Here is a 27,549-nt window from a genome sequence, read left to right as displayed (position 1 = left end):
CTAGCCATTTTGAAAAATAAATTCTTTTTTAGATCCTGACCTCAAACCACAAACAAAAGTTAATTCTAAGAGGATAAGAGACCTAAATGCAAAAACAGAGCTGTAACAATTTGTCGGGAGATAATACTTTGAGATATAGCAAGATGCCTTTTCTTTTTGCACTTCCTTGGATGACCTTCCAGCTTTCCAGCCAGAGGCTTGCATTGCCTAGAGGTGGAGAGAGAGAGAGGCGGAGGGAGGAGAAGGGAGGGGGACTGAAGAAGGAGGAGGAGGATGGGGAAAGGGAGGGGGTGGGAGAGGAGACAGAAAGGAGGGGAATGAGGGATGGGGGAGGGAGAGGGCAGAAAGAAGGGAGAGGGAGGAAGGGTGCAGGGGAGGAGTGGACCACACCCACCCATACAGCTCTTCCAAAAGCAGCCTGCTGGGAGGTGGAGGTGGGAGGTGGGAGATGGAGGTGGGAGGTGGGGCTGTTCCTTCCCTCTGACACCATAGTGGCCAGAAACCACAGTTTTCAGCAAAAGCATCAAAGACCCAGTTCCACTAGGAAAGGCCTTTGGGGACCCCTGGCACATAACACACAGATGCGCTGGCTGAGGGAGGGGCCAGGGCAGGAGGCAGAGCCCCCCATCCCCCAGCAGATCAAAGGAGTGACAAGGGAGGGCGCCCACCAGGAATGTGAAAAGAGTTAAGTGGCCAAAACACAGTGCAGGAGGAGGCACCCAAGGATACTATCTATGTGAAAGTTTAAAACACACACAAATGTCATCATTGTTTATGAATACATTCATGTGTTGCAAAAAGTATAAAAATGTGCTCAGGAATGTAGCAACTTAGTGGGTGCAATTATAGGGTGGGGGGAAGAAGGGTGGGGTTTAAACTGGGTTGTATCTTTTCATTTGATTTTTAAAAAGGGATCTGAAGCAATTATTGGAGCTGGGTGGTGGGTATGTAGATGTTTGTTAGGTGATTTTCTGTATTTTGAAATACACAGTAGGGGGAAGACAGACTGCAGCCTCGTATGAAGAGTTTGATGCCATAGTTTACACACGCATGTGTGCCTAGGTGCTCAGACGTATAGACACATGTGTCTGATTCTGTGCAACTCCATGTGTATCTGCACTTGTGGAACATTGTATGTGCGTGTGTGTGTGCACTGCATCTCCCTGTGTGTCTGCCACTTCAATGTGCACATGTCTGTGCAATTATACATGTCCACGGTTGTGCTCATGTGTCTTTGTGTGTGCGTGTGTGTGTATCTGTGCTGTGTGAACAAGAACAGGAAGGCCACTGGCTGAACAAACACCAGATCACTAACTCCTTGCTCCCTGGGAAGAAGAAACCAATTTTTGTTTCTCCTTTGTACATTTCACTGTGTGTATGGTTTTTGATTTTGTTTTGTCTTACAATGATCATGAAGTCTTTCTTCAAATTTAAAATTACTTTTAAAAAGACAGTAAAGAGTTTCGCAGTTTGAAAAATGGGAAGAATTTATCAGCAGACCCTAGATGCCCTCCGGGGCTCCTCTTTGCCCCCTGGGTCCCAACCTGGGATTCCATCTACCCCCAAGCGCACTGAGCTCGGAGGAGCCTAAGGACACTTCCTACCCCCACCCCGAGGGCATGGCCCAAAGCAAGCATGAAATTTCTCTGAAGTTCTGTTTTATCTTGAAATGTTAGGCAACCTTTACATTCTCCCCTTTAATGTATACATGCTTATCTTAATTATACAATCACGAGGTTTTAACCCCGAAATCTTGCAGTCAAGGGGCCTCCCTCTCCCTCACCTTCCCCAGCTTGTGTGTGTCTCCTGTAGGTAGGTGTTGGGCCAATGGTGCTTGGAGTAGGATCCGGGGGTGTAACTACGGCCCCACCAGAGGTTCTGGAAGGTCAGTTGGAAGAGCAAGCAACCATGATCCTTCCAAGGGTGCTTACACTGGGCTGAGCCCAGTTCTCTGCGTCAGCTGTCACACTGAAATCTCCCAACAAGGGCAGCAGCTCTGCACTATTACCGTTCTCACATTACAGGAGAGGCTACAGGACTTTGTGAGATGAAACCCAAGGTCACCCAGTTGTACTCAGAAGTCCAAGTTCCTGCCATATACAGACTGCCTCCCTGCACCAGGAGTCCCCAACCTCCGGATCAGATGCTAGATGATCCAGGAGGAGCTGATGTAGTAATACTAGAAATAAAGTACACAATTAACGGAACATGCTTGAATCATCCTGAAACCATCCCCCGCTCCCCGTCCAGTGTGAGATGATCTTCCCCAAAACCAGTTCCTGGTGCCCAAAAGGTTGGGGACTGCTGCTACAGGATAGGACCCGGGAGAATGAATTGCCTGGGACAAGGAAGATGGTAGGTGTACCGAGCTTTGGCCGGAGGAAGGAGCCCTGGGCAGGCTGCTGACTGATCAAAGGCTGTCTCCCTGTCTCAACTCTATTTTTCCCTGAGGCCCAGGTCAATGCATGCGCGGGGCCCCCGGGTCCTGTGACCCAGGACCACTTCGGTGGTCGCCTGGAGCCCGAGTGCCAGCCACACAAAGTCGTCTAGGGGCAGGACTTGGTGTTTCCCAGGCGTCCAGGCCAGCCTGACACTGACTGAGAACTGCAGGACCCTAGAGAGGGCCTCGTCAGCCCCCAGTGCTGCGATAGCCTCATATTTCTGGAATTCTTTTCTGTGTGTGTCATAGGGAGAGCCACACATTTCAAGTGCCCTGATGAATACCAGGTGCTGTTGACAGGGAACAGCCTCGTCTTCAAACCTTGAGGGGTTGCTGGGAGGACCTCGTGACCTCACTGGTGTAGCTCGAGAGAGAGACCTTAGACGAAGCCAGAGGTAAGGAGGGCAGAGGGCCTGGGGCCAGTGGCCAGTGGCCTGGCTTGGTTGCCTGGGGGCAGCCATATTTTGGCAGGTCAGCTGTCTCCTGGGACTCTAGAAGGATCTGGAGCATCATCTGTGTGGCAGCCTCTCTGCAGGTGCCCTTTGGGGCTCTGCCTTCCTTCCAGGTGGGTCTGCCCTGGTGGCTCAGATGGTAAAAGAATCTGCCTGTAATGCCAGAGACCTGGGTTCAATCCCTAGGCAAGGGAATGACTACCCACTCCAGTATTCTTGCTTGGAGAATTCCATGGACAGAAGAGTCTGGTGGGTTACAGTCCATGGGGTTGTAAAGAGTCGGACACGACTGAGAGATTAACACTTGTCCCTTCCTTCCAGCCCAGGGTTCTGGTCGACAGCTCTTCATCTTTGGGGCCCCCAACACAAAACCCATCCTCTCCTCCTTTCCTCAGGCAGATCCTGACTGTGCTCAGGGTATACCCTCCTCCCCACACAGCACCCCCAGCCTCCCGCAGGCCAGGACTAAGCCTGATTGGTTCACATTTTCCCTGGGACTGGCTGGCAAGTTGGCCAGTGGGATGTGCCAGAAAGCTGTGAGGGCCACTGGATTGATAGGGACAGGGTAAAGGGACAAAATAGGTGATTAATTAATAGATTTGTTAATCCTATTAGGGGATTGTAAGTAGAAAATATCGGAGACCCCTGTAAGTTAATGATTACTCAGGAGAGCAGGTTTACTTAACCACAAAACCAAGCAGGCTTGCTTCACAAAACCAGGCAACAGAAGCATAAGACGTGCCTCAAAACAAGAAACCAGTGGTGGCATGAGACCCATTCCCTGCCCAGTGAGCTCAGTAAGTTACCAATCCCTAGGACATGCTCTCGGCACACATGAAAAAGGATAATTTGTGGACCTAACTTGTACATGTAGGGACAAGAAAACTCCCCTGCTGAACCTGGAGGAGGAACTGATGATGGAGGCATGATACTTACTCAAGAAAGGGAAATTCTTCTCCCCCTCCCCACTTGTCCTTTGATGATAAAGCCATAGCTCAGTAAGTTCCCAGGGTGTGATATAGAGGACTACGGTACTGGAGCTATTCAGAGCCCCTGAAACACCACCAAATGGTTGCAGGAGCACTTCCTTGTTCTCTGTGCAGGAAGCTTTGAACTACATTATTCTGAAACCAGAGAGGACCTGGCATAAGAACACGAGGGTGTGCAGAGGATGGCAGGGGTAAGTGGAGGGAGCCTGGGTCCTTGGACACTCTGCTGAGTCTCCAAATGGACTCCAGGACCACTCTGCCTCCACTGGCTATTATACAAAAGAATCCACTTTCCTTATCATGAAGCCATTGTGAGTGTTTTGTTGTTCAGTCACTAAGTCATGTCCAACTCTGCAACCTCATGGACTGCAGCCTGCCAGGCTTCCCTGTCCTTCACCATTTCCTAGAGTTTGCTCACACTCATGTTCATTGAGTCAGTGATGCCATCCAACCATCTCATCCTCTGTCACCCCCTTCTCCTCCTGCCCTCAATCTTTCCCAGCATCAGGGTCTTTTCCAGTGAGTTGGCTCTTTGCATCAGGTGGCCAAAGTATAGGAGCTTCAGCTTCAGCATCAGTCCTTCCAATGAATATTCAAGGTCGATTTCCTTTAGGACTGATTGATCTCCTTGCAGTCCAAGGGACTCTCAAGAGTCTTCTCCAGCACCACAGTTGGAAAGCATCAATTTTTCATCACTCGGCCTTCTTTATAGTCCAATCGTCACACCCATGGACTACTGGAAAAACCATAGCTTTGACTAGATGGACCTTTGTCGGCTAAGTTATGTCTCTGCTTTTTAATTTGCTGTCCAGGTTTGTCATAACTTTTCTTCCAAGAGGGTTTTGTTACTTCTACTCAAATTCACAGAGACTCTGAGAATCTTGTAAACATGCTGAAACTTCTCTTGGGAAGAAGGTTCAGACGCCGAATATTGATCAATGGGGGGTTCTGATCCCCTAAAGGTCATCCACAAGCTGCCACCATGTTAGGATTCCTGGTCTTGTCTTGCTGTCACCCTGGTGCTGGCTCCCGGAGAGGGCAGGTGGCTTGGTTTTGAGCAGCATACCTGGGCTGCAGACAGAAGGCAAGAAGGAGGGGATGGTCTGTAGCCCCTGCCGATAGGCTTTACTTTCGCTCCCATCAGAAGCAGAAGTACCTCAGAGCATGGTGTTTGGGATTGGGCAGAACTCCGTGAGAGCTGGGTGGTCCTGTTTTATTACCTCCCATTTCTCAGTCATGTTTGGACTGCAGCTCTCTGACCAGGGACCACGTCAACTAGCTGACAGTCAGGAGCTCCGTTTACAGGGGGCGGCACTAACCGTCCCCCATTTCACTACCCCCTTTATTCTCCAGGTTCACTGGGGTCCTAGAGAGAAGACTGGGGGATTCCTGGCGTGGAGGCAGAGGCCAAGTAGATGTCAGACTGTGATCTCTGGGACAGGCTGGCTCCATTATAGCCTGGAGGTGGGTACAGACCTATGGGGGTCTGGCTTTCACCCCAGGGAGCCTGGGGTGGGGAAGCAGCCTTGCCTCAACACCCCAGCTTCTCTCCATACCTCCCACCCAACACTTGCCCCTCTCAGACAGCAGCAGCTGTGTTACATACAGCCTGTTCATCTGCTATCTGGTCACGGATTTTCTGAAAAAGTTGAGTTCAGCAGACTCTAGGACCTCATTTTCTTATTTAGGTCTTCATCTTAAAATACAGTCTGTAAACAGCAGCAAAAAAATACAAAATTACACTGGAAACCACTTTGAAATGTCCAGAGACTGTCTTATCCACAGCACCTAGATGCAGGGCCCAACCCGCGTCAGCTTCGTGTGAGCTCATGGACACCAACCTCAAAGCAAGCTCAGGTTTGAACCCACTTTTTAAAATGTGTAAACCATAAGGACTCAAGGGCTAGTCAAATCTACTGATAAAGCAAGTTCCATTCTGATTAGACTCACATCCACTTTCATCCAATCACTCACATCCAATTTCTTAGACTACAGTAATGAAAAAAGATGTATTTCACAAGACGTTTCAGTATGTTTTCAGTTCTAATTATACATCACCAATTAAAAAAAAAAACCTCACCATTACATTATACACCACAGATCATTAAATGCCTATCACAGCCCATGTCCAAGTATCTCAATGTAAAAGATGGTTGACATTTAGCTGGGAACTTTTAAAACACTTGAGAATAAATTATGGCCCAAACTTACTCTTCTTAATGACATATATAAAGTTCAGCTCTTTCATAAAAGGATTCAGGAATATGAAAACAAAGTTCCCAGCAATATTAAGGAAATAAAGGTCTTCCAAAATGGTCAGTTCTTACTTCGATTAAATTGTGCATTTTTAATATAGTTGGTATAAAGTGAAACTCTTAAAAAAACATCGAGGAATTTAAAATGAAATGGAACCTCTTCTTTACAGGGTCACCAGTACCACAGTGAGATTTGTCTCTTAAACAATGACACTTACTATCTCTGTAGTTCCATGAATACTTTTGAAGTGTCATATTAAAACCAATCTCGTGGCCTTGAGGCAAAGAGAAGCAATTAGTCTTGGAGTTGTGAATAAATAAAAATCCATTTATACACCCGTCCTTGACATGTACCTTGCAAATCTTAGAAACTTCATCTAGTGGGAAAAGAAATATTAAATCATGAATACCAATACTAATCACATCGCCATGTGGCTTCCTAAAACAGTTTAGTTTATATCCATCTTCTAAGTATTAATTTATATGTATATATTCATCCATATTGAACACAAAACAAAGAAGCTCTAACAGGCACCTGGGGGTGAAGGGAGAATGGTGAGGGGTGATGGAAGCCACAGGGGCGGCCCCATGAAAAGCAGGTTTTCAGTGGGTCTGTGTTCCTCAACGGGCCTTCCAGGATGGCTCAGCAGTAAACAATCCTCCAGCAATGCAGGAGATGCAGGAGGCTGGGGTCCAACCCCTGGGTGGGAACATCCCTTGGAGGAGGAAATGGCAACTCCAGTATTTTTGCCTGGAAAGTCCCATGGACAGAGGAGCCTGGCGGGCTACAGTCCATAGGGTTGCAATGAGTGGGACGTGACTGAGCCTGCACCCAGGTGCTCCCGAAAAGAGAGCCTGGAGCATTCTTCCTCATGCCTCCTCCTTCCCCCTAACCACTCAAAGGCTGAAAAGGTTTGTTGTATCTACACATGCCCTTCTCCATTTGTGATCCCAGACAGCATTGAAGTGAGGACCCTGGAGGTTCAAGTATCTGGATACTTGCTTCACTTCTTATTTGGGTCCATCCCTCAGTGCCTGAAAGGATGGGTGTAGATGGGGGCTCTGCTGCTCCTTAGCCTTGAGCAGCTCTGGAGAGACTGGGGCAGTCACCAGGGAGCAAACCAGACCTGCAGGGCCTGGCCTAGATAGAGAGAGCAGAGAGTGGTACTGTCAGGCCCGAGCTGAGAGCCAGAAGCCTGGGGGGCGCCAGGGCGTGGGGAGCAGGGTGGGCAGCCCCTGGGCCGTGCTGCAGCCGCTGCACAGATCCCTGACCTACTTCCACGGCCCGTTTCTGTTCTAGGAGCAGCTTAAAATCCATAAATTAAGGAAATTAACTGATGGGGCCTGCGGCATCTTTGTAAGCTATTTAAATCTATAAATTTACAACATCTTCTGCATATATCAAGTAATTGAACTAACTGCAGGGATGTAACTTTAATGAGAAAATTTCCCCCTTCTCCTGTAGTTCGAGCTCTAAAATAAATAAATAAATAAATAAAACCTTCCCTTGGAGGGAAGTTTCTGCTTATTCCCGCGTGGAGAAGTTACAGGAGCTCTTTCCACGCGCGAGGTCCCCTGGTCAACGCTGGCAGGCCCCCAACCGGGTCCTCCTCCCACCACCTTCCCCGACCGGGCTCCGAGCAGCCCCGAGCGCCCCTGTGAGTGAGGCCGCTAGAGGGCGTCCAGATCCGGCTGGAGCTCGGGGTGGGGGCCCCAGCGCCGCTCCGGGCCGGAGCGCACCGGTCCTGCAGCTCCAGCCTGGCTCTGGCCCGGGCGTCCCCGGAGAGCCGGACGGGGGCGCAGTGCAGGCCGGGCGCACTGCACCGGAGGCTCCGCGCTCCGTTTCCTAGGAGCCGGGAAATGGTCCAGGAGGTGGGGGGCTGGGGGGACGGACGGGGCGCAAGGGAAACAGGAGAAAGAGGAAGGGGAGGAGGAGGAGGTAGGCGAGAAGGAGGAAGGGACAGCCGACCCGGGGACCGAGGGGACGCCCGGAGCGCAGGCCTCGGCGCTGCGAGGAGTCTTGGCGGTAGACGTCTCCATCGCGCCGTGCGCGGAAAGGAAATGGCGCGTCTGGCCGCGGGCGGCCGGCCGGGCGCCCCCGTGCTCCCCTCCCCGGCGGTGGCAGACCGCGCGTCCGCAGACGTCACGCGCGGCGCTGCGCCCCGGTAGAGGGGCAGTCAGGGCAGGGACCCAGGGAGGGCGGCCGGGGAGGGGGAGGGGGAGGGGTGGCCCTGGCCCCCAGCTCCTCTCCTGCCCCGGCCGACTCGCAGCCTACTTTCTTCCCAAGTCCCGCCCCTACCCCCGGGCGCCGCGGCGGCGGCTGCTCTCCTCTTTGTAACCGAGGAGTCAAGAAATGTGAGAAACGTGCCCTGTGTTACTTATTTGGGAGCCGAAAATTTATGCCCAGCTGAAAGCGCCCGGGGAAATATTACATCAGATGAAATGACAATGATTAAAATCAGCTTCTCCCCCGCCCCCTCCCGAGCCCGGAGGAGGCCTGGGCGCCGCGTGGCTGGCCGGCGGGGGGAGGGGGGCTGGGCGGCGGAGGGCGCGGGGGCCTGGGCGCACCGCTCCCGGGAGGGTCCTGGAGGAGGCCCCGGCGGGAAGGCGCGGGCTCCGGGGGAGGCGGGTGGTGCTCGCCCGGCTAAAGGAAGGAAAACGGCGCATTTTTGTCGCCGAGCGCGGCAGGCGCGGGCGCGCGGAGCTAATTGCGACTCTAATCCTCTGCCCCGCGGCACAGCCGAGCCCCGAGCCAGGAGTCGCCGCGCGCTCCCGCTCGCGCTCGTCGCGCTGGGTTAATTTTGAGCCGGATCGCTGCCCTTTGCGTCCGGGCTCGGCCGAGACGGGGCACGGGCTACGGGCTAAGGTGGGGGGCTGGCTTTCTCGCCAGCAATCGGAGAAGGCCGCTGGAGAAGAGAGGAGGGAGGAAAGGAGGTGGGAGCGGCGGGAGGGCAGCCGGAGAGCGGCGCGAAGAGGAGGCGGCGGCGGCGGCGGCCGCGAGGAGGGGAGGAGGCGAGGGGAGGGCGGGGAGGGGAGGCCCCGGCGCGCCGCGCCGCGAGGGGCCGCGCGAAGCGGGGGCCGGGGCGGGAGGGGTGGGTGGGGGGAGGGTTGGGGGCGAGAGAGAAAGTAACTCCAGGACGAGACCGGAGCGACCCGCGCAGCGAGCACAGGCTGCGAGGCTGAGCCCGGCTCCCAAGACCGGCGGCTGCGGGGGGCGGGGGCTGCGCCCGAGCCCGATCCGCCGCTCCGGCTCCGAGGTAAGCACCGCGCGGGTGGCCACCGCTCAGCGACGCGCACCCCTGTCCCCGAAGTGGCTGCGATACCCGGAAAGTCGCCCGGCCGGGATTCGGACCTGGGCGGGGGCGGCTGCTTTGTCCGGGTGCAGGGCGGCGGGGGCTGACGGCGAGGGGGCACCCAGCACAAAGGCCTGGCGCGGGAGGGGGGGATTGCCCACGTGGGCCGGCCCTCGACCCGGGTGGACCCTCCCCTCCCGGGCGGTCAGCGAGCTTCCTGCCGCGCGGGGTGGGGTGGCGTGTGGTGGGGGTTTCCTCAGGTCCCGGCACTCGGGCCTCGGTGCAGGGCCGAGCGCCCTGCAGGGCCGGCGAGTTTCCGGGGTCAGAACCCGGCTCACGCAGCCGGGGCTTCGGGCTGACTGGGCCCAGCTTGGTGTCCAAATCAGAGCGAGGAAAAGTCTCCAACGGGACGGACGTGCGTCCTCTGACGCCCACCCGCGAGTCCGAAACGGAGCGGGAGGGGCTGGCGCGCTGGTGGTCGTTCCAAGCGCGCGGGGTCTGGAGCCTCCAGGGGGGCCGCGCGGAGACGCGATCGCCGCGGCCGGATCCCAGCTGCCCGGCGGTACCCCCTGACCTGGACGCGGGCACCGCTCACACTCGCAAATGCCCCCCCTTCCCCGTAGCTGGAGCGCGTTTCCGTCCTCCCGTGCCCCCCACCCCCGACTGCAAAAAGATAAGCTTCAAGTTTTCACTCCGTGTCTCAAATGTGCATGGAGGAATTTAACTGCACGAGTGAATAACAGCATTAGTTTCAATTAATTTTTTTTTTTTAAATCCCGGCAACAATAAACTTTGAGAACAAAAGCGCTTTTACGTCCTTAATTAGGCGAGCTTCCCATCTGTGGTCTCTAAGTGTCTGCCTCCTGATTTAACTTCGTCTTCCGCCCCGCCCCTGCCGCACACTCTCCCGGTCCTGCCAGGCGGTTTGGGTTCCGGGGCCACCCCCGCCCCGCGGCGCCGCCGGCCTGCGCCCAGCCGGCTCCGGCCGCCCCGAAGTTCACACCGGCCAGCGGGCTCCGCGGCGGGGCAGGCGCGCGCCAGGTGGCCCGCCTGCCTCCCTTCTGGCCCACCTCCTGGACAACTCGGCAGGCCCCCGGCTTTCTGGCCCGGGGGCTGGTGCCCTGGGCGCAGAGCTGAAGGGAGTTCTCCAGGCGCCTTCTGTTTACCTTTTATGGTTAAAATAACAGCTTAGCAAAGAAGCGACTTCACGAAGAAGCGATTTAGTGAAATCGTCTCAAGCTGCCGCAGCTCAGCCAGTTTAATCACCCCCAGAGAGCTGAACAACTGCGAGCACAATGGGACACAAAATCATTTTGTGTGTAAATGAGCGTGGCATTCTGCTCGCTTCCCTCTGCTCTGGCGGGCGGGGCTTGGCAGCGGGCGGGCGTGGGACCCGGGGCTCCCGCCTCAGCTCGGAGAAGCGGGTCAATACCCAGCCAGTTTGGAAACCCGCGGGCCGGGCCGTGGAGCCCGGTACCGCCGAGGCCCCTGCAACAGGCGGTCTTGGCCGACCTCAGGAGGGCCGTGGCGCGCTGGGGCTGGGTCGTGGGTTTGATGCGGGTGCAGGCTGAATGAACTTGTGTCTCTTCCTGCACCCACTTTGTGCTTCTGACCTCAGCAGTGGTGTCGGGGAAAGGGTCCTTGTCCAGCACAGATGCGTTTGTTGGAGGGAGCAGTGGAGGTTCGCGTTAAGGCGTACAGCCTGGGGCTTCCAATGGTGAGTGTCTGGTTTGCCGTGAACATCAGGTTGTGCTTGCGATGGAGAAGAGGCTGGGTGAGAACAGGATGGAGCAGCTTTTTGATGAGTACTTGGTGTTAAATGTCACTTCCGAGCAGTGTCCTGGTAGTAGGGCAAACATTGTCCTGTCCACTTTGATAGAATTTCCATTGGAATTCCTTCCAGCACAGTTTATCCTCAGTGCAGCTTCCCTTCTGACTCCTCCCCCCCAGCAGAGCCTCCCAGGGCAGGGGAACCCATTCCTGAGATGTGTTTTGGTTTCTCAGAACTTGAGATAAGTGACCTGGTTTTCTTTTTTGAAACTTGAGGGAACTCAGGAATGCCAAAGGCAGCCGACCCTGGACGGCTGTAAATTAAACATCACTGTCTGCTAATGGCAACCCCCACCCCAGTTCCCTGTCAGAGAACTTGCCAGGACAGGAGGGCAGAACAAATCCTAGGAGAGTGACCTGACTGAAATTTGCAGGCTTTGATTCTCTCATTCGACCTTGGTCCATGTGTGAAAACTGGATGTTGAATTTCAAGGCACAAAGTCAATCCTTGAGGGAGGGTGGGGTTACACCTGCATGAGATAAGTACAGCTTTAGGTGTGGGGAAGCCAGTGGGGAGAGGGGAGGGGGTGATATTCCCTGTGCCCACCTTCCCCAGCCCCAGGTCAGTGGAAGGGTCTGCTTAAAACCGCTCTTCTGCAGTCCTCCTGCATAGCGTCTATGGACTGTCTTCAGGCAGCTTCTGGAGACTGTGGGACAATCTTATTTCAGGTGGCCGCGGCACGGAGGAGAGTCGCTGAGTGACTATGGGGAAAGGCAGGAGGGTTCATTAGCTGAACTGCTGTCTCCTTCTGGCCATCTCTGTAATGCCTTAGGGCTTGATCCTGAGGGGATCTGGAATATATTAGGCACAGACAAGACCTTTCTTGGGGCCTGGGGAGAAGCTGCAGAGGTGCAGGCTGGGCAAACAAAGACAAGTTTCTCTCTAAGGAGCGGTGGCTTCCTCGGTGACTGTTGCTCTTCCCTGGCTTCTGCTGGAAGAGGCTTCTCTGGGTCCAGCCAGTCTCAGGCTGCATGTTAACACTGCAGAGACCGTATTTAAAGAGGTGGTGGGGCTCCCTGGCCCCTGGAGGGTGGAGGATCCTCTCCGAGCTGTGGTTCCCAGGGTGCTGTCTGAAGCAAGAGGAGACACGCTTGGTAATGTGGCTTGAAACCAAAATACCAAGCAAATCGGATTTGTTCTGAAACATTTTGGGGGCAATAATGGTGAGCATATGTTTCAGTACTGTCATTAGCTGAATTAGCAGACATGGAGCTGCCCTGAGAACACGTGTGTGAGTGAATGTGTGTGTATGCATGTGTGTGTAAGTAATCTCCTATGGCCCAGAGGCTTGCCTCCGGGTGTGGGGACAGGCTAGTTGTCGTCTGTGTATAGGGCATGGGGTTTTGGGAAGCATGTTCAGAGAGGGCTATTATAAGCATCTTTGACTAGGAGACACGCACCCAGGACCACTGAGGGGTAAGTCGGGTTTATTTTTGTCGGTGCTCCCCACAGATGTTCTGGGCAGCGATGGAAGCCTAGATGCCTCACCGCAAGGAGCGGCCGAGCGGGTCCTCGCTTCACGCCCACGGCAGCACCGGCACGGCGGTGAGAGCTGGCAGGGTGGCCTGGGTCAAGGGCTGGTGGCCCCCTTCATGCCCTCTTCCTGAGCACCTGCTCACTGGCTGCCCTTCCTCGCAGCCACAGCCGTGGTGCTCAAGAGATGGCTGTTGACTGGCTGTACGATTAAGTATTTTCTCAAAACAAAAATGCTCTTAATTTGATGTGAAATTTACTACATGTATAAAACTCAACGCCTTAGGTGCTGAGGAAGTCACTAATTTAGAGGTGTCTCGTTACTGAGACAAACTTGCAAAAACCCCTGAATCCCAATTCACAAATTGGTGATTCGTTTGTCAGGGGATATTTCACATCTAACACATAAGCCTGCGACCTTTAATTAGAATTTTGCAGTTTGTTTTATGCCCCTGGAGGCTGACACCTTGAAAAAAATTTTTTTCTTGATTTCTTATTGCTAATAAGCATCTTTCTCCCGCCACCCCCCCGGTACTTTGAAGAAAATGATGCAAATACACTTAATTACAGTGGTGGCCATAATTTGTCAGGCGAATATGTGATCAGGCACAAGCAGAAGTGATCTGATTAGATCTGTGATCACATTGGCAAACAAGGGAGTGCCTAGCTCTGTCATGGAGAAACCTTGTTGTGCCTTGTTTCCATCTCCAGGAGGGAGGAAGCATGTCTCGGTTGTCTCTCACCCGGTCGCCTGTGTCTCCCCTGGCCGCCCAGGGGATCCCGCTGCCAGCCCAGCTCACGAAGTCCAATGCACCTGTGCACATCGACGTCGGCGGCCACATGTACACCAGCAGCCTGGCCACCCTCACCAAGTACCCAGATTCCAGGTAAGAGCCGAGCCCCTCGCGGCACTGGGGCAGGTGGTGGCCATAGGCAGCATGTGAGGCCTGCTGCCAGCCGACACGCAGGGCTCCCCAGGGTCCCCCTGCTCCCAGACCCACCTGCCCATGGCTACTCAGCACAGGGACTTGTGACCCTGAGCTGGTGGCACTGGTGGAGCTCCTGACCCACTGGCAGAGGCCACTTTTCAGAGCCAGCCCCACCCGAAGCTGGCCAGCAGCTGGCTGGAAAACCTCATGTTCCTTCAGGTTCCTCTTGTGTGCGACTCACACCTGGCTTTTGCAGGAGACTGGTTGTGAGCCATGCTGTGTACTTCTTGGGGTCATTTGGGGGAGAAGTAGTTCATCCTATTTCCAAGTCTTAACGATTGGGATAATGCATAAGTGCAAGGATGGGCCGGGGGTGGGGGGGTGGGGCGGTGGCTGCGATTTGTCATCTTTGTTTGAGTGGCCACTGCTGGACCCTCAGGGCTAGCGGCAGGCTCCTTTGGAGTTGGGAGGGGGTGGGTGGCAGTGACTAGCTAAGAATTCCAGGGTGTCCGGGGATATCCACAGCTATGGACAAGCATGAGCCACATACCGCCATCAGCAGACGAAGTATCTCTGACCGGGGGGCTTTACCCTCTGCTCCCTGGTGACCCTGACTCCTGGGCTCATGTGTGGGAAGCTCCAGGCATTGCCGACTGCCCTGCTCTTGCCTGTCGGGCATTTCTCTCCTAGGTTTCCCCATTGGCATGTAACAGCAGGGCTGACCGGAGGTGGGATGGGTCTCTGGGCAGCTCCGGGAGGTGATGCTGTGTGCTGAGCCCAGAACCACCTGCTCCGGGTACCGCAAGGTGGCCACCACCAAGGGCTGGCAGCGGGAGGGCCATGCCTGCAGGGCATCACCTCTGTTTTAGATATTTAAAATAAAAAGAGGAGTTAATTAATCCCCCAGACACCGAGGGATGTCTCTGGGAAGCTTTCTGATCTAGCCGCCTTGTCGCTGGTGTGGTTGCTTATAGAGGAAGGATTCATAGCATTTGGAGGTGGCTGCATAGAGAGCACACTGGAGGCCGGGGGGGCGCCCTGGAGGCTGATGCAGCGTCTGGTTCAGAATTTGGGGTGTGGGGTGCAGGTGTGGTTGGAGCTCTCTCCCTCTGCAGACAGAGGCTAGGCCTAGGGCACTTGTGACCTGGGGACCGTGGAGGGCAGCAACCAGGAGGCCACATCGGCTGTCTGGGCCTGGTGCTCACCGGCAGGGCCCTGTCTAGGATGGGAGATGGATTCTGCTTATTTCATTTCAATTTTGCCTTCTGCGGCATCCACGCGTTGTTTGAGATAGATCATCCCTTAATCAGCTGACGACATTTGCAAGTGACATTCATAAAACCCTTGCCCACCGCCTCTCTGAAGAGTGTTTCTTGAAATCAGACACTTGCCTTTCTGGAGTAATTGGCCCAGGCCTGGGAGGACCAGCCTTCTCATTCCGCCTCCCGGCTGCTGCCTGGAGCTTGGCGGGCGGGGGTGGTCCTCCCCTCCCAGCCCTCCTCACTGCTTTGGGGCAAGCCCCCTGGCCAGGCTGCCTCAGTGGCCCCATGACCTGTGGGACCCTCAGGCCACCAGGATGGGCCCAGAGGGGGTGGCAGTCTGCATTCTTCCCCTGGGGCTGGACCTCAGGATGAATCTGCTATTCTGCCTGGATGGCTCTGCCTGGCCTGGCTCTCAGGAGAGCTGCTCCTGAGACGGAAGCTCTGGCCTAGAGGCCGTGGAGATGCTATGACTTGTAGGACAGTCAGGACAGTAGGTCAGGCCAGGCCTGACATGTGCATTGGGCAGCTGTGCTGGCCGGAGCCCTTCAGATCTCTCTCTTCCTTCTTTGAGTGAATATTAAAATTAAAAAAAAACCCAAAAAACAGTCTTTCACTAATTCTGGAAAGAATGATCAATGGCTCACCCAGGGTCACTGAGGTATAAGTCAACTGGAAATAGAGGATTGTGTTAAGGTCACCGGGTGAGGGGGCTCGTTCTGGATGTCAAGTCCCACCCTGGGCAATGCTATGGGATAAGGGGGCTTGTGCCTTCACTCCTTTGGACCCTGTGCCCACAGAGCTAGGCCTGGGCTCTTGTTCTTGGTTGGTCAGGGTGGCTCCATAGCAGGGAGCCCCCATGGGTGCTGGTCAGCCCAGGATGGCCATCGGTCCTTGCCCGGAACCCGCCCAGGGACTGGGACTGGGAGCTCCTGGGACTGGGAGTGGACTCCTGTGTCTGCCTCCATGCTTGTTGGACATCACTTAGCTCCTGCATTGCAGCCCTATGCTGACGTCCATCCTGGCTGTGGGAGGCCACCAGTGAAGATGTCCAGAAACTTTAGAAGTAATAAAACCACCGAAACATCCAGGAAATTAGAGCCAAAACTTAAAAAAAAATGAAATAAATAAGAAAAAGAAGGTGACCCCTATCAGCTGGGGTGAGAACTGGCCAGCTTATTCCTTATACACCTTCTGAAGTCAGTACCCAAACTTACAGCCTTCCTCAGAGGATGGCCCTGGCGTAGGAACACACTCTTTTAAGACCTCACAAGTGTCAGTGGGTGCCTTTGAGGTGACTGCCCTAACCTTCCCTCAAGCTGCACACCTCTTGGATAGCTTCAGACCCTGAGGGCGCGAGAGGCCTTAGGCTGGGAAGAGATGTTGAACCATGGAAAGACCTAGAACCAGCCAGTCCCAAGATAAAACAGACTGAGAGCCTTCTAGCCTCGGACCCTTAAGACGACCTAGAACCCAGGCGGCCCCAGAATGTGGTGGACTGGGAGTCCCCTAGACCACCAGGATGGTCTGAGGGGTTTGCAACAGAGGGCCTGGAAATGTTGCTTGCTGCAGAGAACGCTTGAGCTCAACCAGGAAAGCTGGAGAAAGTTCCGTGGGGAGGCTGACCTGCAGACATGGCTCTTTCGTCTTCCTGCCGGTGCCACGTGGGGGCCCTCCGCAGTCTGCTGATGACTGCCCATGGCGCCTGACAGCGTCACTCTGTCCCGTCTGTCTCCAGGCATGCTGGGTGGCCTTCATTCTGATATCTGGATGCCCGTGCTCTGCTGAGGTTAAGTCTAGAACAGGTGTGGAGCCCACAGAGCTTGCCAGCAGGGCGGTGTCCCCCAGCGTCGTTGTCACCAGGCCTGGGCAGGTCAAGAGGGCTCCATGGCTTTCGGAACTCTGAGATGAGTCGTATCTGGGTGACCGCAGCACTGGTTTCACAGACTCAGGCCGCTCCGCACCTCCCCATGGGTTCTGACCTGCTCACACTATCTACGAGGCAGCCTAGACTTGTATACGGCCCTACTGGGCCATGTCCCCAGTGTGAAAAGGGGTTCGTCACTCACCCTCCTGGCCGATGAGTGTGCCAGGCCAGCAGAGCAGAGAGGCTGTGGGTGCTGTGACTCCTCAGTGTCTGCCCAGCTCGTTGCCCTGGTGCACAGTGGCGGGGGTGGGGCAGAGCCTGAGAGTGGTGACTGGGAGCAAAGGGTGGCATGGGCTGCTGGGAGACGGGAACCTTCCTGGAGGTCCTTGCCGCTGCAGGTAGAGAGTGAGGGGGCTGAGCCTCGACTGGTACAGACTGAGCTGGAAGGCCTGAGGCCTGGATCCAGCCACCCTTCTCCCAGGCTGTGCTGAGTCCAGCTGGGGACGTGTATGCGGCCTGCCTGCCGAGGTGGTGTCCCTGGGGAGACCCTGCTGACCTCCCTCCTATTCCCGAGTCAAGCTCTTGATGTCCCCCACCCCTCTTCAGGGGATCCTAACCCTCCCCACTGGGGCCTGAGGTCTGCAGGGGAAATGAGCCAAACCAAAGCCTGCTGCCCTGGGCAGTGGGGAGGCCTGGTTCCTCTGCTCGGAAGTGGAGGGTGTCAGGTATCGGGGCTCCCCAAGAGCCTCCTTCAGGTCCTATGCTTCTGTCAGAAGCACCACCCTTCAGAGGATAGGGTGCTGGGAGCTGCCTCCCTCCCAGTCCTCTCCTCACTGGTGTGCACACTCTGTGGCAGGTGTGCACATGCTGTAGGTGTGGACACTTATGTGCATGTGTGTGTGTTCTGTATGCATCCACACTGGTATGTGTGCACACACTGGACTGTGGGTGTCTGTGCCCCGTGACCACACCCACGTTGTGCTGTCCCTGTGGTCTTCCTCTGTTATCCCCTAGGGTTCCCTGAGCATGAAGCTGTGGGTGGTTCGTTTGCAAGTGTGTTGAGTGTACGTAGCTGTCTCTTCGGTGGACTTGCGTTGTCGGTGTTTCCCTCGCCAGGATGTGTCTGATTCTGCCTGTGGTCGGTGTGCTTCGAGGGAGGAGGCCATGTGACCCTGTGCCTGTTGCTGGGTGTGTTGTGTCCAATGCTTGTTCATGCAGGTTGGGTGAGGCGTGTGACCCAGGAGTGTCTTGGCTGGTTTACACGTGTTCACCAGGCGTGTGGCTGCGGGCTGGGGTATCTGATGGTTGGTGGGGGTTTTCTGGGCGGGTCTGTCTGGCAAGGGTTTGTGTGCATGGGACGAGGTGTCTGTGTCTCATTGTAGTTTTCCACGCCTGTCACCTGTGTCAGAGGGCAGGGGTGTAGAGCTGGGTATGACTCTCTCTGGCTATGGCTTGTGAGTGTAGGTGGGCCGTTTGTGTGTGCTGGTTGCTACGCTGGTGTCCTGGCTGCCACTGGTGTGTGCACACGTCCTTTTCAGGCCTGGTGTAGTCCCAGAGTCACTCATGTAGTGCCCCTCACCCATCCAGCAGGGTGGGCTCTAAGGAGTGGGGGGCGGGGCAGTAGACCAGCCCTTCCATCCCGCATCCCACCTTCCATCTCTCCCAGAATAAGCCGCCTCTTCAATGGCACCGAGCCCATTGTCCTGGACAGTTTGAAGCAACACTATTTCATCGACCGGGATGGGGAGATTTTCCGCTACGTCCTGAGCTTCCTGCGGACGTCCAAACTGCTGCTTCCTGATGACTTCAAGGTAAGTCCGCAGCCGGCGGCTCCCTGGCACAGCCTGTGCGGTGGCATTACACAGGGGACGCTGTGACTTAATAAGCGGACCCACGGTTGTCATGGCAACCATAAAAACTTAAACGATGAAGCCGAGGGCTAAATCAGTTTTTCTAAACTAATTTTGTTTTCTCACATTTTTAGCTTATTTATCAGGGTGTAACAACAATTAAGCAGTGACAGCAAGCGCTTACCCCAGTTGTATGCTGAAGGACCGTCATGTGCTGGAGTTACAGGAGTTAGAGGTTCCCAAACCTGGTCCTTGTTGACACTTGGCAAAGGGAACACCCTGATCCAAACCAAAAAGAACTTTAAACAAAAGTTCTTGCCCCCAGGTCCTGGGATGAGCCTGTCTGCAGCAGCCGACCTGGTTCTGAGAGTCCTGCCTCCAGGGCTGGGCTCCTCTGTGGCTCAGGGATCCCAGAGGCAGGAAATCCAGGCTGGGGCTACCCCAGCTCCAACCAGCAAATGTCCTTCCTTCCTTCCAGCACCCAGCGGACACAATGATCCTAGGGCTGTTTTACCCTTCATTTAATTCAGTTTCTGGGTGCCAGCAACTGAACTCAGGCTAAAAATGCAGTGGGACAAGGGAGACATAGGTCCTGTCCTCATAGTGGTTATAGCTTATGGGATGATAGATGTTGAACAGAAAACCACTTAAATTCCACAGGGGCAGAGAAGCAGGAAGTACTGTGAGAGGGAACCACGGGGAACCTGGCCTGGGTTTGGAGGGAAAGGTGTTTCTCTGGGTGATGATGGAGGATCAGAGGCAGAAGGGTATGAGGGCCTTGAGGGTGAGGAGGGGCGAGGGTAAGGAGCTGGATAGGTGGCAGTCTGGGGCTGTACGAACTGGGAGGGGAAGAGCAAGAAGAGACTGCAGATTGTGTCTGGTCCTGGCACTCTTGGTGTTTTACCCTGAATGCAGAGGGAGGGTGAGTAGGAGCAGGACTCTCAGATCTGTTGTGTGAAGGACGTGGAGGGAGCAGGAAGGTGGAGGCAGCAAAGGTGGAACAAAGTGGTAGATTAGATTCACATTTGGGAAAAAGATGCAAAAGCTGAGGTGTGGACGGTGGGGGTCAGGGGGCTCTTGAGGGTTCCCCTGACCTGCAGCTTGAGTCCTGAGTGGATGTGTGGGGGCCCAGGGTAGAACAGGCTGAAGCACCCCACGCCTGTGTGGAAGAACTGGTGGGGTGTCTGGGGGAGGTATTCTGGGCTTTGAGGAAGGATGTGGGGGTTGCTAGTTTGCAGATATCCTTTAAAACCTCCAGTGGATGAGAACAGGGGCCCGGCATGAAGCTCTTGTGGTTCTCGACAGGATAGGTTCTTGACTGATGGCAGGCCTGGGGTGACTCCAAAGGCTAGGGTCAGTCGGCAGGCGGAGGTACTTAGGGCCAGTGGTGTGGGCACAGCTTTTGGGATTGGGCTTCCTTGCCTGCCCCCAGGGGTCCTCAGGCTCACCAGCGGGACTTGAGCTGAGTGGTGTGGTCATGGGTCAACAGCTACTCAGGGCTGGGGTGGGTGTGGGTGGACATGTGTTTGATGGGGGCAGGGGCCCAATGTCAGGGCCTTGAGGGGAGGTCAGTGTGAGCCCGCCAGCCCGGGGTTGAGCTGCTGGTGAGAGGTGGGCGCCCCCCAGACACCTCCTCACACTGCTGGTGAAGGCAGAGACCGACCTTGCTGTCCTTTAAGCTTTACCCACCCTTTGAACTTCGTGATAACATCCATTTTATAGACGAGGAAACTGAGGCTTAGAAAAGGTCTGGTAGATGCTGCTGCTGCTGAAAATCCAACCCAGGCAGGTCCATTTGGCCTCCCTGCAGGACAGTGAGCCTCTCCAGGGATGGAGCACAGGGTTGCCCTGTGCCCACCCCAGCCTCTCCTCTCAGAGAAGGCAGCAGGTCCCCAGCCATCCACACAGCCTCAGGCTCCTCTAGTCTAGCCTCCAGGTCTTTCTAGAAACTTCTCTCTGCTTCTGGGGGGATGAAGCCACTCCTGTGGCTTGGAACCTGACGGAAGGGCTTACAGGGTCTGGGACAGGTGCACACCAGCCACTGCCCTTGGGCGGAGGCCAGACGTTTTGAGGGGCACACTCTCACTTGAGCCTCGCTTTCCCCATCTGTACAATGGGGACCACCATCCCAGACCACATTGTTGGGGTAGGGCTGGGGGCACCATTCCCCTGGACTTTGAGCGGGTGAGGGGGTGCTGAGCTCTGGAGCCGGAAGGGCGGACCGTGTGCGCACGCCTGCAGGACTTCAGCCTGCTGTACGAGGAAGCGCGCTACTACCAGCTACAGCCCATGGTGCGCGAGCTGGAGCGCTGGCAGCAGGAGCAGGAGCAGCGGCGCCGCAGCCGGGCCTGCGACTGCCTGGTGGTGCGGGTCACGCCGGACCTGGGCGAGCGGATCGCGCTCAGCGGCGAGAAGGCCCTCATCGAGGAGGTCTTCCCTGAGACGGGGGATGTCATGTGCAACTCGGTCAACGCTGGTTGGAACCAGGACCCCACGCACGTCATCCGCTTCCCGCTCAACGGCTACTGCCGGCTCAACTCGGTGCAGGTGAGGGCCGGCCAGCCCCTGTCTCCTCCCCCACTGCCTCCCCGGAGCCCTGGGGCAGCGGCAGAGGGAGATTGGGGGGGCGGGCGGCAGGCCGGGTCCCTGGGATGGCGAGGCCCTCCGTGCCATCTTACAGAAAAGGCAACAATGTGTCGATGCATAATTTATGTCCCACTCATAATTAAATGATGGCGCCTGAGGGATGGACTTAAAAAAATTGATCTGTGCTTTTTTTTTTTCCAAAAGGATGTTCTATAAAAATGGCCTAGAGTATTTTCAACAAAGTGTGCTTCATTTGACACTCAGAGTCTGACTTTGGATTCAAATTAAACCCAGGCAGTAGGAGCAGCAGGTCAGAGGCTGAGAGTGGGGGCGGTTTGGAGCCCCCTTCCTCATCATGCAGACCTGGAGCCACCAGCACCTACAGCACAGCTGCCCAGAGCGTTTCTGGACTGGTTTTTCCCACATGGGTCTAAGAGTTGGGAAGCCCCAGATGGAGTCAGGGCCTATTTTCCACCGGCTCTTCCAGACCCAAGAGCAGACTGCTGCTTCAGGCTTGAGGCAGAGTGCACTTGGTAGGGAAAACTCTAGGCTGTCCTTCAGAACTTGCTAGTTAGTTGCAGGGCACAGGTGTCAGACATAGTGACTGGGCCTCCCTCTCACAGAGGCACAAACCCACGCGGACACGGAGACCTGCAGAGATGGGAGAGAACTCCTCTCCACCGCGAGCTCCCTTGAGCTGATCAGGCCCCAGGCCTCAAACCATCTGGGATTCCCAGCTCAGGGAAGCAGGTGGCTGCCCCGAGGCCAGGGGCCGGGTCTCTGTTGCTGGGGCCTCAGTGAGGGAGGGGGACCCGGGACCATGTGTCTGGGAGAGAGGGGCCCAGTCAAGGTTGTGGACCCCCAAGGGCAGCCGGATGGCACCCATCCAGGTTTTGTCTGTTAAGGGGCCCTGGCCCTTCTGTGGCTGCCCCGCTGGGGGTTGTCCCCAGACCCCTGTCAGCGAGATCTTAACGGGAGAAGGTAACTCACCCTGGCAAGTGCCCACCTGCCCACCAGGCCCAGGGGGCAGACTCTTGCGGCTGGGCTTTGCTGACCCCCTGTTTCTTCCCCGGCAGGTCCTGGAGAGGCTCTTCCAGAGGGGTTTCAGCGTGGCTGCGTCCTGCGGCGGGGGTGTGGACTCCTCCCAGTTCAGCGAGTATGTGCTTTGCCGGGAGGAGCGGCGACCACAGCCCACCCCCACTGCTGTCCGAATAAAGCAGGAGCCCCTGGACTAGGCCCTGCCTCAGTGTCCACCTGAGGCCCCTTGGCCCTAGGGACACCCCCAGGGACCTGAAAACAGCGCTGGGGAGTTCTGCCTACGCCTGCTTAGCGGTGGGCATGAGACTGAGGGTGGGGCCGGAGGGTCCAGAGCCCGCCTGGGGAGCCCCAAGGCCTGGGGCGTCATGACAACAGAATGTGGGATGCTGGAGGCATGCCCACTAGAGGACCGTGGATGTGACCCAAAGATGCCGAGGTGGGAACTCCGCCGCCAGTTGTCTGGGCCCCTGGGCTCCCAGCCTGGTACAGCACCCTGGAGGCTCCGCATGTGCCGAGGTGGGGTCAGCAGAGGCCGCCCCGGTCCACTCCAGAGGAGCGGTCCGTCTTTCTCCACGTGACAGACTCCAGTGGGTCTCCTTGCATCAGAGAAGGCTTATTTTTCTACAGTATTTAAGACAGAAGTAACTATCAGTGCACAAGTCAGAGAGGCCGACAAGGACCCCTGCTTCTTTATCTGGTGCTCAGCTCAGTGGGACGTGGCAGCACGTCTGCGTAGGGGGCGGTGGAAGAGCTGCGGGACCCTCTGCCCAGGTTCCTGCAGAACGGGGCTTGGAGACTCCTGGTCCCTGCTCTAGGGACAGAGGGCAGGCATGGTAGTGCCATCAGGGCTGAAACACGGCCCCCATGGGGTGGGGCCGCTGGGAGGAGGGTGGTGTGGGCGTGGGGGAGGGACCACTCTGGGACCATTCGAGACCCTGTCTGTGCTGCCGCTTGGGGCACAGGCCACACTTGAGCATCACCTGACCTACTCATGCCCGGGGACTTTGGTTTCTATCTGTGTGCGCCCACACCTGGGCTCCGGGAGAAGTCACTCCCCGACGGGATCAGCACCGAGGCCACACCACATCCTTACCTCAGGAATGGGCCCCACGGTGAAGGAGCCCATCTGCCAGCAGCATCCTCTGGGTCCCCAGCTCAGGAAGCCGTCCCCCACTCTGATTTTCCCACACTCACCTGCATACTGAATTTTTAATTAAACTATGGTTACACTAGTCTGCCAATAAGGCCCGGACACAGTCAGACCTTGGGTTCTTGGCCCCAGATTCCAACGAGGACTGCCCGCTGGAGTCCTCGCAGACCTGCTGCCTCCCAGACGACAGGCCCAAAGATGGATACCCCCTGCCTTGTCACACTTCCCCTCCCCTGTCCAGATGGCTCTTCCCCAGGGGGTGGAGAAATGCAGAGAACTGCTGGGCGGGTGGGGCGTCCCGGGCGGCCCCGCCCCTTGTATGATGCCTGTAGACTTGTATATGACTCCTTTAATATTGTAAAGATGCTGATGTACAATTGTCGTGTGTTTGTGTAAACACATTATGTTCCTAGTTCATGCCATAAATGATGCTATAAAGCGAAAGACTGAGGCTCCGTCCTGTGCCGAAGCGGGCAGCCAGATTCCAGCATTCCATGCCCAGCAGGGAGGTTTGGGGATGAGATTCTTTGGGGTCCTGTGCCGAAGCGGGCAGCCAGATTCCAGCATTCCATGCCCAGCAGGGAGGTTTGGGGATGAGATTCTTTGGGGTCCCGGGAGGAAAAACCAGCTGTGGTAGTTGGGGGAGGGGCAGGGACAAGGGTCCCGAGCTGGCTGTTATTTATTGCTTTGGGGTGTTTCCTCACGGCTGTACCTGTCCCCTCTGGGCAGCACAGTTTCTGAATTCTGAGTCACAGCCCCTAACCAGATACAAGCTGGGGGAAGGCAGACCAAAGGTGTCTGGGGGAGCTTTTGAACCCAGTTTTCCGTGTTTGTGATTTTTCCCTCTGGTTGTTTTGGTTGAGGGTTGACGTCCTCTTTAGAGCACCACAGAGCGGTAGGTGAAGGTGGCAGTCTCTGGCCCAGGTCAGCCTGGGGGCATGCAGCTGGCGACAGCAGGAGGGATTGCAGGTCTCACTAGATCGAGGCATGGGGGGGGGTTGGCAGGGAGGAGTTGGAACGTATTCACACAGATGTACACTTTTAATGAGCCTGTTTGTATTTTCCCTCAAAGTCCTGTTCTAACTGAGCAAGGACCTTTTCCCCTGCTGGTAAGGGCCACCAACCTTGCCCTGCCTGGAGGGCACAGCCCCTCCGAGGCCACAAAGCTGTTGCCATCCCACCATACAGTGAATTTGCTGGGCAGACTTGCCAGCCTTCTTTGCTCAGCAACATGCCCACAGTTGGCACATGGGCATTTTGGCTTCTGAGGTTCACATCTGAGAGGAGGAGAAAGTGTTGTGTTTATTAGAAAGGAAGTCTGGTGAAAACAGCTCAGTGGCGCGTGCGTTTATGGATTTTTCTGGTATGATAGCCAGTGTAGTTGCCTGTTGATGGAGATCCCCTAACATTTTCAAGCAAACTATCTTTGATTAAACCATTGTGCTAAAAAAAAAAAAAAACACATAAAAGAGTAACTACCTTACTGAATGTTACTCTTAATTATTTCCTTACTAATTAAGTCAAACCAGGAAGTTTGATTTTATATAATCTAGGGAATTTCTAAATTTGTAGAGAAATACTGTGTTCCCAAAGTAATGCTAAAATTCTAAGATAGTCCCCATAAACAATAAGTAAAAACATTTTTATACTTCCTGGAATGAATACATTATATTGTAAGTAATCTCTTGATCACAGGCCAGCAGTATAAATGTTACTTCTGTTCTTCATAAATTATTCTTGATTATAAGCAACTGGACAGCTAACTGTGCCAACACTTCCGTTTCCCACCAGACCTCTCTGCCTGTGCAGGAGAGAATTTGTCAAAGCCACAGCAGGAGATGTTGGCCACTGCCCTTATCAATGGGGCTCAAAACCAGGTCACAACACTATCATCTTTAAGTTGTTTTTTTTTTCAAAGCTCCCACTTGACTGTGTTCCATAGAATAAATAAAGGATATTTTATAAATTATACACCCAGCTCTAGCGCTTTGTTTCTGATCCCCCGAGGCAGCCACAAAAAGGTACTCTGGCGTGGATTACTCTGGAGCCACTGCCCCCACACTTGGGACTTGGCTTGACCACTGAATAAGGACCTTGAATAGCCCTAGTTCCACATACTGAGCCTTCCTGGTCTAGGTAAAGAGTTGCTGTGAAGGGTTGGGCCCTTTTACACTGTATTCATTTTGCTCATGAGTATGTGTCAACCAGGGGCTTCCCAGGTAGCCAGTGGTAAAGAATCCACCTGCCAATGCAGGAGACACAGGTTCGATGGGTTGGGAAGATCCCCTGGGGGGAGGAAATGGCAACCCGCTCCAGTGTTCTTGCCTGGAAAATCCCGTAGACAGAGAAGCTTGATGGGCAATAGTCCATAGGGTTGCAAAGAGTCAGACACGACTGAAGCGACTTAGCAAGCATATGTAAACCAGGGGCTTCCCAGGTGGCTCAGTGGTAAAGAATCCGCTTGCCAATGGAGGAAACTCAGATTAGATCCCTGGGTTAGGAAGATCCCCGGGAGGAGGAATGGGCAACCCACTTCAGTATTCTTGCCTGGAAAATCCCATGGACAGAGGAGCCTGGCAGGCTGCAGTTCATGGGGTCGCAAAGAGTCAGACACGACTGAGCAGGCATGCACACACATATATAAACCAAACCAGCAATACAGCTGACAAACGGGTAGAGAATCAAGGATGTAAGAAATGGCTCCTGACCAAGGGAAGACCAATTTAGCTGAGCCTAAATTAGAGCACAGGATTGGGGGCTACCCTGCTCCCCATTCAGGAGGCAGTCCTGCGATCTCTGGAGAATTCTGTTAAGATGGCCCCATCCCACTGGACCCTACCTACCCTCCTGACTCTCCAGACACAAGAGGTCAGCTGCAGTGGCCCTGGAGGACACTGTAGGACCCATAAGATCGGAGTTTCCCCTAAGGGGATGATAAGGTGGGACATAAAGATGCAGGAGCTGCCAGAGAATCTTCAGTTTGAGGCAGAGCACTTGACTCAAGCCACTGGGCAGTTCTAGACCAAGCTGGAGGGCCAGCTGTTGGTCAGAGAGTACAGGTGCTGGCCTTGAGCCTGACATCCGGGTTGACGAGGGATGTTGTAAGAACTGTGATGTCACAGATTGATGGTCATCAAACCAAAGTTTGACTTTGGTTGATTTTAGGTGGGTGGGCAGATGTTCTCAGCCACAAACTTAAGACAGCCAGATAATGCTGGTCTTGTCTCAGATGTGATGAGGACGTGGCTGGCCCCTTTTCTGCTCACCCTCTCTCCACCTAAAGTGGGCAGCTCCATGTAGAGAGAAGCCTAGCCCCACCTGGAGACAAAGACTCACTGGGTAGCCCTTTGTGGACGGAGGGAAAGAAAAAGGAATGGGTGGCAGCTAGGGGCAGCTTCCCGCCAGGGGTCAGGCTAGCAGTGAGATTCTCTCAGGAGCCACAGATTGACCCAGATGGAACCCAACTCCAGTGAGGTTCGAGGGTCAGGATAGGATCTCACAGCCCCTGCCTCCGGCCCTGCCACACGTCCTCAGTAAGTCCAGGGGCACTGCTCTGAGAGCTTTTAATGCAAGGAGAGCCCAGCCCCTGGGAAAACCCCCCAACCTTACCCCCTGCTGCCTGGCTGATCTTGTTTGGGAACGCCAGATGGCAGCTCTCTGCTCCCAAGCCCCAGAGTTGGAAAAACAAGGCACCTGAGTGATCCACAGGGAGCTCTTCAAACCTCAGAGGCTCAGGGAGAGTGGGAGCCACTTCTGGGATACGTATCCAGGCACTGCTGCCTGTAAGTAGTTGTTTATTCACAGGGAAGTAGCCCTCTACGCTTCCAATCTCTCCCTTCCACCCCTAGTGGAAGATTGTCCCCGACAGTATTTGTTCTATCTTGGGATCATGTAACTTTGATTTGAACCGTGGGCTAATGTGGCTGCAGTGGCTTTGGACCTCGGTCAGCAAATGGGTCCTCACTGCAAAGATCTTTATCTTCCTAGTCACCCGATGAGTGCCATTAACTGAAGGTCAGCATGTCCCAGTCACTGCAGGTGCTTGGAGGACAAGACAGCCCACAAAGCTAAGAGAAGACGTCTATTTATCCACAAGAATTGTTAGAGGCTCTGTAAACTTATCTGGAAGAGAATCTT

At 55.0% G+C, this 27,549-nt stretch overlaps 1 protein-coding gene and 1 long non-coding RNA gene across 3 annotated transcripts; one reads left to right on the top strand and one right to left on the bottom strand.

The window, feature by feature from the left end:
• Nucleotides 1-3,538: 3,538 nt before the first annotated feature.
• On the bottom strand, nt 3,539-9,570 carry LOC145512145 (uncharacterized). Its single transcript, XR_014058330.1, has 3 exons — nt 9,460-9,570; nt 5,488-5,590; nt 3,539-4,952 (listed from the first exon to the last, which is right to left on the bottom strand). It is a non-coding gene; the product is annotated as an uncharacterized LOC145512145 (long non-coding RNA).
• KCTD15 (potassium channel tetramerization domain containing 15) lies at nt 9,271-23,856 on the top strand. Of its 2 annotated transcripts, none has more exons than XM_081505756.1 (7): nt 9,271-9,393; nt 11,051-11,146; nt 12,713-12,805; nt 13,445-13,620; nt 18,455-18,599; nt 20,880-21,185; nt 22,301-23,856. In XM_081505756.1, exons 3-7 carry the CDS (start codon nt 12,740-12,742, stop codon nt 22,457-22,459), a joined length of 852 nt encoding a protein of 283 aa, XP_081361882.1. In that variant the 5' UTR covers nt 9,271-9,393; nt 11,051-11,146; nt 12,713-12,739; the 3' UTR covers nt 22,460-23,856. The 2 variants fall into 2 exon arrangements, with proteins under 2 accessions (XP_081361882.1, XP_081361883.1); XM_081505757.1 differs by having other exon boundaries at nt 11,048-11,146.
• The last annotated feature ends 3,693 nt before the right edge of the window (nt 23,857-27,549 follow it).

Source organism: Giraffa tippelskirchi, chromosome 7 (genome assembly GCF_054371585.1).
Source record: "Giraffa tippelskirchi isolate mGirTip1 chromosome 7, T2T-mGirTip1v1.2.pri, whole genome shotgun sequence".
NCBI classification, from domain to species: Eukaryota; Metazoa; Chordata; class Mammalia; order Artiodactyla; family Giraffidae; genus Giraffa; species Giraffa tippelskirchi.
This window is presented reverse-complemented; position numbering and strand designations above follow the sequence as displayed.

Bases quoted from the DNA above. Each gene is read 5' to 3' on its own strand.
- KCTD15 (XM_081505756.1), top strand. From the start codon at position 12,740: ATGCCTCACCGCAAGGAGCGGCCGAGCGGGTCCTCGCTTCACGCCCAC. The intron at 12,806-13,444 runs GTGAGAGCTGGC...TTCCATCTCCAG, and splicing joins ACGGCAGCACCGGCACGGCG to GAGGGAGGAAGCATGTCTCG. The intron at 13,621-18,454 runs GTAAGAGCCGAG...CATCTCTCCCAG, and splicing joins ACCAAGTACCCAGATTCCAG to AATAAGCCGCCTCTTCAATG.